This window comes from Lichenostomus cassidix, chromosome 4 (assembly GCF_008360975.1).
Source record: "Lichenostomus cassidix isolate B80296 chromosome 4, HeHo_3.0, whole genome shotgun sequence".
In the NCBI taxonomy this organism is placed as follows: domain Eukaryota; kingdom Metazoa; phylum Chordata; class Aves; order Passeriformes; family Meliphagidae; genus Lichenostomus; species Lichenostomus cassidix.
In genome coordinates this window covers 22,581,101-22,592,973 of record NC_139484.1, presented here as the reverse complement: position 1 = coordinate 22,592,973, position 11,873 = coordinate 22,581,101, and the positions used below count along the sequence as shown (strand labels likewise).

Genomic DNA, 11,873 nt, shown 5'->3' with positions numbered 1-11,873 from the left:
TTCCCCTGAGCCGGGAAGTCCCAGAAACAGTCGCCTTTTTTTCGTGAGCCTGGAAATCCTGCACACGCACGCAGAAGGGAGTAGGGTTTAAAACCGACGGCTGTGTGGCAGAAAGAAGGGAAAGCCAAAAGCTGTGTGGGATCGGCCTGCGATGGTCTCTCGCCCCTTAGGCAGGGACCGCCCGCCCAGCTCCGCGGCCGCGCAGCCTGTGCCCACCGCTCCCCACGCGTGTGCGCGGCCGCTTTACTCCCCGCGGGGGTTTCGGCCCGGGCCAGAGTGCGGGGCGGCTGCCGGGGAGCGGCTACGCTGGTCCCCTTCCCTATGGACATGGTTGTGCAGCACTTTTTTAATGTCGTTATTCCGGAGTTTGTACAGTTCCGCCACAAATTCCTGCCGGCTCGAAGGACTGCGCCGAAACCGCGGCTGATGTCAGCCAGGCCCCCGAGCACGGGGGGAACCTCACGCCCCGTGAAGCCCGCTGACATTTTGTCTTCTAATTGCTCACTGCGCTGTCCGTGGCAGCGATCCCGAGGTTAGCTATTGAATCTCTTCCTAAAAAGTCCTTTCCTGGAGGAGAGGGAGCCCAGCCGGCTTTGGCTTCCAAAACATGCCCCGAAAAGGGGGGCTGTGAGCTCGTGTGAATCGCCTGCTCTTTCTTCCAGCGCCCCAGACAAAACCAGCCTAACCAAGCGGGCAGCGTTGGGCTCTTTTCCCTGCGATTCCACTTTGACGGTGCCAACTGCAACTGGTGGCCAGCTGGGTCTCTGTGCAGAAGTAAATTAACTGGAAAGGCTCAGTCGGTGCAGCAGTGAACTGGAAAAGGGGCCGGGGAGCGCGGGGCGGGCGGCACTCGCGGCAGCCCGGGGGCACACGGGAGGGCGCTGGCCGGGGCCGGGCCGGGCTGCGGGGGACAGAGGGCGGCGGGGTGGCCGCCGAGGGAAGGCGCTGCGGCCGTGCGGGCGGTCCATCCCGGCAGAGACCCCCAGCCGGGCTCCGGCGGGCAGCGGCCTGTCCCCAGCCCGGTGATCCGGACCCCGCGGAATTTTGATTTCTCTCCCGCCGCCCCCCAAAACCCGCGGGGAAGCCGTGACGGCGAGAGCCGGCAGGGCCGAGTCAGCATTCTGGAAAACGACCGGCCTTTCCCTTCCTGCGTTTACAACGAGTCGGGAAAGATGGGGGTAGGGATGGCAGTGTCGGTGGACGGTGGGCAGCCCCCGGCAGCCCGGCCCGGGAGAGCCCGGGCAGCCGTGCCGAGGGCAGCCGCAGAGCGCCGGGCTTGCTCCCTCCTCCTGGCCCCGGCATTGTCTAAACCGAAAGAAGAATAACACCCCGCTCTACTTTTTTTCTTTCTTTTTTTTTTTTTTTTTACCCGTTTAGAAAATTATTCCCAAATAGAGTACTGATTTGTTTAATTTTTTTACTCCAGAATAGCTGGCCCTTTTCGCTCTGATGTCAGCGATTCTGTTTGCATTGCTGGTCCTTTGGAAGAAGAAAAAAAAAAAAAGTGATTGTTTCTGGACTGTTTAGATATGGAAATGATCGCGTCAGATAATGAGTTTCAATTTAAACCAGTTGTTCTGGTATTGGGTCTATTTGTTCTAGACGCTTAGCCGCGCTCTTATTTTATTCACTGTTTTCTTCTTGGGGAGCGGTTTCTTTCCCATAATAATGGTAACACTCTGCCGTTAATAAAAGCCTGCGTCGCCCGCCTCTGAAAAAGTTGAAACAGCCTAATTTAGGCTGAGCCGAACCGCTCCAGTGGTCGGGTGGAAAATGCCTGCCCGCTCACGTCCCTAAACAACCAGCGGCTTATTTTATTTGTATCCTTCTCGAACTCCCTCAACAAAGTCGACAAATTCTATTCATTAAAAAAATAAAAAAGCTCCCAAAAATCTTCCAACAAACCAAACATCAACAAAAATTAAAACCCTACTACTAAGATTCAACAAAAGACCATGAAAATTATATCTTCTTTTTTTTTTCTCCTCCCCCTGTATCGTCGTTTCATTATTTAATCTCTGATGAGATGAGATTATCTATACCCTTTAGTGAAGGCAGCAGACGTCTTTAAACTGGTTTAATTGATTTATCGTTTTGTTGTTTTGTCTGTTTCTTTTTTTTTTTTTTTAACAGAAAGTGCATTACATTTAACTGGTCTTGCAAAGGGCTTTTCTTCTCTTTACAAACCGAATTATTTTTAATATAAATTAATAAATGTTAAGATGCTATATCACGATATATCATCGTTATTAGCTTTAAAAAAAAAGAAAACAATTTACATTCTCTAGTATTCCGTATGATACAAAAGAAAACACACTTTAAATTCAAATACAGCAACTAAATGAATTTTATATTTTGACTGACAGTGGTTGTGACAATTCCCACCAGCTACTTTTTCAACACGCGGTTGATTGGAAATGGTGTAAATGAAAGCAAACCCTGTCCCTTCGCCCTCCCCCACCCCCCTCCCCTGCACGACGACCGCAACAGAAAGTGTTTCAAAAATACTAATAAATAGCACGCGGGGCCGCTGCAGTTTCGGCCCGAGGGAGGGACCGGTGGCGGCCACGGCGGCTTTTTCCTCGGCGGCCCCGCTGCCGCCGTCTCGGGGGCTCTGCAGTGCCCCCGGTGCCGGGGAGCGCGGGGCGGGCGGGGCGGCTGCGCCCCCGGCCCCCGCTGTACAAAAAAAAGAAGGTATTTTACATTTTAAATATTCACAGTAAGGAACGCCTATGGTCGCGGTGACTCACGGTTTATTTACAAAGAGCCGGCAAGATGCGGCCGCCGCACGGCCGGGAGCGGGGCCGGGGGTCGGGGCAGCCCCCGCCGCTCCCCTCCGCCCGCCACCCTACAACAACGCGCGGAGACGGGGGCCGGGCGTGCCCGCCGGGGCCTCTGCCCGCAGTCCTCTCTGCTCCCCCTCCGGCGTCTCCTCCTCCTCCTCCCGGGCGCATAGAGTCTAGAAAAATAGATCTGTACATCTCCGAAAGCGGCGGCGGGCGAAGCGGGCTAGACGGAGGCCTCCCCCTCCGGGGGGTGCAGCAGCAGCCCGCCGCCCCCCGGCTTGTGTTTCTTCAGGAGCTGCGTTATCTTCTCGTCGTCCGAATTGGGGTCCAGGGGCTTGTTGTAGTCGTCGTCCTCCTCCTCGTTCTCCGAGGCGCCCTTCAGCCGCTCCGTCTCCGAGTCCTGCTTCTTCTTTGCCGTGGCCATCTCCGCCGCGTGCTTCTTCCGCCACTTGGTCCGTCGGTTCTGGAACCAGACCTGCCCCCGCCGCCACCGTCACCATCACGGCACGGCCACCCGCGGCGGCTGCACCGGGCCGCTCCCACCCCGCTGCCCCGCCAGTCCCCATCGCCGGCGTGCGGCAGCGGCTCCCGCTTGCCGCCCATCAGGCAATTTCCCCGCAGCCAAAGAGGCCGAGCCCCGCGGCACCGCGCTCCCGGCAGCCGCAGACTGCCTGCCCGGCTCAGGGCCCACCCAGCGTTGGCCAGCAGCCGTCCGCAGCTCCCCCGAGGCCCGCTTCGGGCCCGGGCCGGTCCCTGCCATCCTGCCTGGGGCGAGGAAACCCATATTCGGGGCTGATTCCTTTCCCAGCCCCCCTGCCCCGCCAGATGTATTTAGTCTCCGGCAGGGCGCTGCCAGAGGAGGGGGGCATTTTCATTGTAGAAGCTGCAATAATTTATTCGCAGCCATCGGGACGTATTTGCAGTGACAAAGGAGGCTCTGCGGATCAGACTGAAAGCGTGAGCACCTCCGAGGGGGCCCCTCTGGCCGAGTCCGCCGGGAAAACGTATGTTCTCGGGGAGCTCCGCCCGGTCTCCCAACCCCTCACACCTCCACTTTGCCCAAAGCTCAGAGTTTTTAACCAAAACCTGAGTGCGGGTGCGACAGTGAGACGCCCCGACATCACCCTGGCCCTGGCTTTCCCAGCACGCTGGCCACCCCCTCAGTGTTCAGGCTAAATGCACCGAGCTTCTCTGTCTTGCTTGGGGTTTTTTGGTTCATTTTGGATGGTTTTTAATACGCTTTAAAATAAGCTTCTGGGCCTCGCAGTAAGGCAATAAGGGGAGAAGCCCTCGCCGTGTGCCCGCGGGCTCGGCCACGCCAGCCCGCAGCATCTCCAGCCCGTTCAGACGGACCCCGTTTCCGCCGTGGGGTTTTCCCTTCTGTTCCCCACTCTTCCAGCCCCCCATCACTCAGTGCGTGAGCCGCTGCTCTCACCTTGACTTGGCTCTCCGTCATCCCCAGGGAATAGGCCAGCCGGGCTCGCTCCGGGCCCGCCAGGTATTTCGTCTGTTCGAAAGTCTTTTCCAGAGCGAAAATCTGCTGGCCAGAAAAAGTGGGTCTTGTATGTTTTCTCTTTCCGTCCTTATCCAGCAAAATTGAGCCTTGATCTGGCGAAGGGAGGGGGGAGAGAAAGGGAAGGCAGGGACAGACAAGTTAATCTACGGATTTGGGAAAGCGCTTCGCTCTCAAGCGGCCCCAGGGGACGGAGGGGTCTCTACGCGGGGGGTGCGTGTGTAGGAAAACTACTGCCTGGGCAAGGCGACGGCTCAGGCCTTTCGGGTCCCCCTGATTGTTTTTCCTTTAACGATCAAAAATCTGTGCGGGCAAATGATTTTTTTTTTCTTTAAAAGCCGCAGCCTGTGCTAGCGGGCGGTAACGGAAAGTGCTGCTTGGGGAAAGTTTCTTCGCGCCCCTAAAGCCAGCCCCGGCCCAGAGAGTCCCCAGCGGGGACGGCGGCAGCGCGGCCACCTTCCCCTCCGAGGGCTCCGCTTTTCAGACATACTACAGAGTTTCGCGCCGACCGAGGGGACGGAGAAAGCAAAGCGAACTTAAGAAACGAAAACAAAAGAAATCGAAGCAAAGCCAGCACCCTCGGCTACGGCCGGGCCCTGGATGGACGGGCAGGAGGCCCTCTCCCCCCGCTGCCCCGCGGCGCTCGGTACTCACGGGGGGCGCAGGCGAGGCGGGCGTCCCTCCAGGGCGGGCTCTGCATCACTCCCGGCCAGAAGATGGGCGTCCGGCCGGGCAGCTCGGCCAGCGGCTTAGGGTAGCGCCCGGCGGCCACGGCGGCGGCGGCGGCTGCGGCCCCAGGGCTGAAGTAGAGGGCGGGCGGCGGCGGCGGCGGGGGGCTGAGGCTGCCGAAGCGGGGCAGCCCGGCCAGCAGCCCGGCGGGTGCCGCCGAGGAAGCGGAGGGCGAGGCGGAGGCGAGCGCGGCTCCCGGCAGGGGCATGGAGGGCCGGCTGAGGATGTCGTTGATGCCGTGTGGGGTGGCTGCCGAGAGCTGCGGCGGGGCCGTGCCCAGCGCCGAGATCCCGCCCGCGGCGGCGGCGGAGGCGGCGGGCGCCTTGAGGCCGGGGGAGCCGAGCGGCGGCGAGGGCGAGGCGGAGGCGGGCGAGGCGGAGGCGGAGGACGAGGAGGCGGGCCCGGCGGGCAGGGGGTACGCGGGGTACAGCGGCGCCTTCATCTCGGCCATGCTGTGCAGGGCGGCCAGCGGCGGGCTGCCCAGCAGGAAGGCGCCCTGCCGGGGCGCGCCGTCCATCTGCCCCAGCGCCAGCATCCCCGCGCCGCCGCCGCCGCCGGCCCGGGGCGGGGGGCCCGGACGGCCCCTAACGCCGCGGGGCCCCGGCGGCCGGCCCGGGGGTGCCGCCCGCACCGGCGACGAGCATCCAGCCCGCGGGGGCCGCCGCCTCTAGCGGGGAGCTACGCGCCCGAGCGGCGGCCCCGCCGTCCCGCCGGGCATCGGGGCTGCGCCCCGGCGGACGCTCCTGGGGCGGAAAGCGGCGCTGCTGTCGGACGGCGGCTGTATGCGCGTGTCTGCGAAGCGTCCGTGAGTGTACACGGATATACCTCCGCTCCCGCTGCCCGCCAGCGGCCGGGGGCTCACAGCGGCGCGGGGGCCGCCTTCGCCGCCCCTGCCTCCTCCCCGGCGCCCCGCATCCCTCCCGGCGCGGTTCCCGCTGGCTGCTGTCGGGGCTGCGGGCGCGGCTCGGGGCGCACTGCCGCGCCGCCCCGCTCCCTGCCTCCTTTAGCGGGGGCACGGCCGGCAGCGGGCGCGGCGGCGGCGGCGGCGGCGGGGCGGGGGCGGGGCGGCTGCCGGCCCTGCCCACCCGCGCCGCGCCCGCCCTGCCGCCAACTTCGGGCTCGCCTGGCTCCCCTCTCCTCTCCTGGATTTTCTTTTATTTTCCACTCTTATCTCTTCTTCTCCCTTTTCCCCCTCTCCTTTTTCCTCTTTTTCCTTTTTATTTCAATTTTCCCTCCTTTCCCTATTACCTCTTCATTTTCTTTTCCCTTTTCCTCTCATTTTTCCTCTTTTTCCTTTCCCTTTTCCTGTCCTTTTTCTTTTCCCTTTTCCTTTCCCTTTTTCCTCTCCACTTTCTTCTCCCTCTTCGTCCCCTTTTGCTTTCCCTTTTTTTCCCCTCTCCTTTTTCCTCTTCTTTTAATTTTTTTCTTGTTTTCCCTTTTCCTTTGATTTTTCCTTTCCCCTTTCCTTTCAGGTTTTAATTTTATTCTTATTTGATTTTAATATACTTTTCTACATTTTGGTTCTTTTTCCTTTACTCTCTCATTTCCCTTTCCTTTTTTCCTTTTCTCTCTCATTCACTTTTTCTTTCTCCCCTTATTTACTTTTTCATTTTGTATTCCTCTGTCTTTTCCCCATCTTTTTATCTATTCCTGTCACCCCTTTCCTTCCTTCCTTCCTTCCTTCCTTCCTTCCTTCCTTCCTTCCTTCCTTCCTTCCTTCCTTCCTTCCTTCCTTCCTTCCTTCCTTCCTTCCTTCCTCCCTTCCTTCCTTCCTTCCTTCCTTCCTTCCTTCCTTCCTTCCTTCCTTCCTTCCTTCCTTCCTTCCTTCCTTCCTTCCTTCCTTCCTTCCTTCCTTCCTTCCCTCCTTCCCTCCTTCCTTCCCTCCTTCCCTCCTTCCCTCCTTCTCTCCTTCTCTCCTTCCCTCCTTCCTTCCCTCCTTCCCTCCTTCCCTCCTTCCTTCCCTCCTTCCCTCCTTCCCTTTTCTTTGTTCTTTTTTTCTCCCTTTCTTCTCTCTCTCTGTCCATCTGTCTCTCTGCCCTGGGAGCGACTCCAGGGAGAGGAGCCGCTTGAGTCCTGGTCAGGCCGGGCCTGCCCCGGCCCTTCCTTGGGATGGGGGTGGTGTGAACTGACTCGACCCTTCTCGCACGCTTCTGGACTGTGTGGATGCTCTCTGTGCCCGCTGGAACCGGGTGTTGGTTCCGCCTGTCCCCGGTCCCTCCGGCCGCTGTTGGACACCCGAGACCCTCGGTAACACTGAGCTCCCTGGACACTTGTGCCCAGAGCCCCCGGCTGCTCACGGCTCTTGCCATAGCCTGAGGCTGGAAGGGGAAAAATCCCGTGTGTCCCCTAAAGAGCATTCCACGGAAGAGTGATGCAAAATCACCCTGAACAATTTTTACCCTGTGCTCTCTGTACCCGAGTGCTTGTACTTGAGGGGAACTCTACTTCCTCGAGTGTGGAAAAACGGGACGGCGCGAAAATTAATTTTATTTTAATTACGAATCTTAGCTAAAACGGGGGCGTGTCCGTCCTTTATTTGCAACTATGTTTCCTTTTATTTCTAAATAATCCCTTGTTACTCTGAATTGTTTTAGTTTAAATTATAAAGCTGTGGAATACACTCGGAGAAAGGGCGGGTAGGATCTTGCCTCGCCTTAACTTTGGCACAGCCAGCCCCACGAAGGGTACCTCCGGGAAGCTCGGGTTAAATCTCCGAGTCTGAGGTTTCGGTGGTTTTTGTTTTGTTTTTTTTCTGGTCGTCCTCGGGTCACTTCGCAAATATGTGAATATCCAAAAAGTACAACTGAACTAAGTGCTCTCCTGCTGGTTGCAGCGGAGCCGGCGAGCGCTCAGCCGCGGCAGCCCCGCACGGCCGGCCGCAACCCCGGCGCGCCCAGCCTCGGCTCCGGCAGCGGCCGTGGAGGGGGCAGCTGCCTCTGAAAGCGACCCATTCGCATTTGAATTAGAGGGGAGAGAAATGCTAAACCGCCTTTGGAAATGCTGAGGCAGGCGCTGGGCGGCCCCGCTGTGTCTCCAGCACCCAGGGGAGCCTCTTTTCCTCCCTCCTGCTGAGGAGACGGTGCGGGGGCAGGGCTCGCCCCCGCCTCGGACCCGCTGCCTCCCTCCTCGCAGCGCCCCGAGGGAACTGTGCCAGGGCCGGGCACTGGCAGCAGTGGCAGCCTCGGCGGGGGGACCCGGGCCCTGAGCCCGCAGCGCGGTCCTGCGGCCCCGGCCCGAGTTGCGGTGCCGCCCGGGGCTGTGCGCTGCCAGCCCCACGCTCGGCCCGGCGGCACCGACCCTTTCCCCTCGCTCCTCGCCTCCTTCCCGGCCCGGCCGGGAGTTCGCTGCCCGGCACATCTAGGCTTGTTCTCTAGCGGAAGCAGAACAAAACAGTCCCTCCAGCACAAACGGTTTTCCTCGCTTCCTACCGTAAGGAACGGATGGCATATTGCAAAAACGAGTGTTTATTTGGGGGGCTCCTCGTGCAACTTCTTCCCTAAAGATCTCATCGCAGGTGGGATGGCGCCCATAGGGCTGCCCTTGCATGAGAAACTGATTCAAAAACAGACGTCAGCACTACCTCCTCTCTATCTTAAATAACTGAAATATTCGGAAATATTAATATTTGGTTCCTTTCCCGTACGCAGCTTCTGTTTTTCCTAAGCTGTAGCCAGGCAAAGTTACCCAGAGGGCAGCCGGGGCTGTGCTATGCCTCTCGGTAGCTGAGCAGCCGGTGGAGGTCACCGTGACCACCCCAGGCAGCGATGGGGGTGAAACCACCCCAGCAACAAACTTGACTAACGGGGCGAGCAAACCGCAACCTGGAAACGCCGCAGCCGAACTACTCCTTGGGCAGTCGGGGTTACTGACCGGACCCGCTGCAGCCGGGGCTGCTCGCCAACACGCAGCTGCATTTCACCAGTTTCACGGGGTCTCATCGTGATAAAGATAAAGCTTCAGATAAAGCAACTACGGAATCAAATTATGAACGAGAGGACAGCCGCCAGGGCGAGCTGGGGGTGCGGGTGGACAGGAGAGAGCGGCCGGTCCGCGACCGGGGCAGCGGAGAGCAGGGGCGACCAGCATCCCGGAGGATGCAGAGCAGCGAGAGGAGGGCACCTCCCGCAGAATCGCCGCTGGGCCTCGGGGAAGCAGCCCGCGGAGCCCCCGGGGGCTGCAGGGGAGCGGGGACAGTGGAGTCCCGGGCAGTGAGGGGCAGGGGCCGGGGGCAGGGAGCGGCTGAGGTGCGATGGGGAGCCCTGTCACTCCGGGAGGAAGTGAAGAGGAAGTGTGAGTGAATTCACAGGTACACTGAAGAAGCGTTGTCGGGGGGAAAAAAAAAGAAAAAAAAGAAAAAAAAGAAAAGCTGTAGTTATTTGTTTTCTAGTTCGAGGCATAGGAAGTACGAGCGCTGGAACAGCTGTGCCTCCAAAATTCACTTTGACTGGAATGGTCCAAACATATCTGAAATGGGAAAAAAAAACCAAACCAAAAACCAAAAAACCCAACAACCCAACGAAAGCACCTAAAATTAAAAGGTCGAACGTGGTTTGGCATTGCAGGGTCAGATGTTCTTTAAGCTGATGAGACAGAGCCCGCACTGCAGCACAGTGCCGCCCGCGGGGTCCAGCCGTGCGCGGGGCGCTGCCCTCGAGGGAGGGCTGGCTCTGCTCCACAGAGCTCTTGCAGCCCCCCAGCAGCAGGGACAAGAAACCCCACCTTGTCCAGCTTTTTCCCCGAGAAGTCATCGTGACTGGGAGAGGAGCCTGTCTGAAGTAAATCAAGTAGTCCCTTTATTTAGCAAATAAAATATTTTGCCACTACCATATGTTCCTCATTGCAAGCAAGCAGCCGGTTACTTTCCTAAAGTGGTGGATAGGTATACAGACACCTTTTTGTTGTAGCAGCTCTGTAAAGCCACTGAATCATTTGTTGCCTGCCCTACATCGTGGGAAGGAACTGAGCCAGGAAAGCATAATGTTCTTCTGGGTGCTAATTCCAACTCTTAATCAAGATCTGATTACCAAAAAGGAAGACAGAACATAAAAACGCTATAAAGATTTAAATTTTTTTCTATCTTGGCCATAACTCACCCCACAAATGTGTCCATTATGGCATTCACTCTAGCAGGAAAATTGTGATGTTGTTGCAAGATTCCCTACAGCAGAGCTGCTGCCAATGATGATGAATAATCTCGGTCCATATGCTAGCTCTATACATCTCTACAGCACCAGCCTGCTCTCATCCTCTTTCTGCTTCCTCAAAAACACGGAATATCTGAAGAACAGTAAAAGCTAATTAAAAATAGTTAATAGGTTAATCAGACTTGGTCTTATATTTATCTAATGCAGAGCACTGATTCTTTAGTGATGTAGCTTGAGGCATTACCACGAGCCAAGAAAATGAATCAGACATTTAATGGAGATGTGGAAACGGAAATTTCTTGTAAGACTACAAAATCGCACGCCAGTAATACACTAAAATATAATAAATTTATCATTAAAATTCCACGCATGAAATGCCATCCTCTGTGTCCTCTTGCTAGGCGATAAACTGAGATAAAGCTGGCCAGAAAAAATTTTCAGGAGCCAGGCCTTTGGGTACATCTCACCTGCTTTTTAGCATTCTTGTCCCAGAGTGTCTGCCCGCAGACCTCTGGTGACAGCTAAAGTCAGAGGCGTCACTTCGTGGGCGACCCCACTGCGGACTCCCTGGGCTGCTCTTCGGAGTTTCATGCCAAGGACCATAAAACGCTGCCAGCTCTCGCTGGGGGTGTGCTGGAGACGTCGTGCTAGGACTGGCACCGCTCTGCGTTACTTACTTGTCCTGACCGCGCAGGAATGGTTTGTGCGGGGAGCAGCTTTCCCTCTCCCGCCGGTGGCGGATGCTGCGAGCTCTGCCTTCCCCGGGGGCTTCCAGCCACGTCTGAGGACACGCTCCTGTCACTTTACCGCCCTAGCTCTGTGGTCCGCACATCCTGTCCGAATTTCTCTTTGTAATTAGACTGAAGCGTATCCAGAGTAACTAGGAACGGAGGCTGAGACTGAGTGGGAGCAGGACACGGTCATTGCCTTTTAAAAACAGCTGCAAAGAGGAGGGTGTTGCAGGCTGCTGCCTGCACTCACCTCTGTTACCACTTCAGTATTTCTTTTGCTTCTCTTAAGTGAAATGTTCAAGCTTTGTCCGTATCCTCAGCAAGGCAAAATATTTTTCTCGTTTCTGGAACACTGAAAATATTTGCTGCTGAAACGGAGTAGTTACTTTTACTTTTGATTTGTGATCGTTGGTTCAGCCTGACCCCTGCTGGGGGAAAGCCAGGAGGAGAGGATTACGAGTGCAGAGTGTCTATCCAGAATCCACAGGTTCACCAGAAACCATTCCTGGTGCAGTCCTGCTCCGAGCCCCATTCCACCCCAGGCCCTTGCCCTGCTCAGGCTCTGCCCACGCCACACGCTCCCCTCCCGGCAGCGCAAGCCTTACCTGAAGTTTGTCCAGCTCACCCCTCCAAAATCTGTCACCACCTCCGCTACTGTGCTGCGTTGTGGAAGCATCACAGAAGGACTTAATATGGCCTCAGGGTTCTGCTACAGGTGCACCCACCCATCTGCTGGCATCCTAGCTCCAAAGCCCTGCTAGCAGCCGCCCTGTGGCATTTCTGAGTACCAGCTTTCCCTGTATCCTAACTAATTAGCGCACAACAGATTTCTCAACATCGCTATGTTTGTGTATTCCTGTGTGGTGCTACCGAACACTGCAGCCAGCACAGATGTGCCCATGATGTGACCTGGCACTGCGACAAGGCATTTCCCTCTCTCTTGCTAAGGACTGAAGTCCTTGTGGTAGGG

At 57.3% G+C, this 11,873-nt stretch overlaps 1 protein-coding gene across 2 annotated transcripts; it reads right to left on the bottom strand.

Moving 5' to 3' along the window:
• Nucleotides 1–2,073: 2,073 nt before the first annotated feature.
• On the bottom strand, nucleotides 2,074–6,251 carry NKX6-1 (NK6 homeobox 1). Of its 2 annotated transcripts, none has more exons than XM_085058255.1 (3): nucleotides 4,954–6,251; nucleotides 4,222–4,323; nucleotides 2,074–3,261 (listed from the first exon to the last, which is right to left on the bottom strand). In XM_085058255.1, the coding sequence occupies exons 1-3, from the start codon at nucleotides 5,561–5,563 to the stop codon at nucleotides 2,960–2,962; spliced, it is 1,014 nt and encodes a 337-aa protein (XP_084914381.1). In that variant the 5' UTR covers nucleotides 5,564–6,251; the 3' UTR covers nucleotides 2,074–2,959. The 2 variants fall into 2 exon arrangements, with proteins under 2 accessions (XP_084914381.1, XP_084914380.1); XM_085058254.1 differs by having other exon boundaries at nucleotides 4,222–4,394; nucleotides 4,954–6,246.
• Between the last annotated feature and the right edge of the window lie 5,622 nt (nucleotides 6,252–11,873).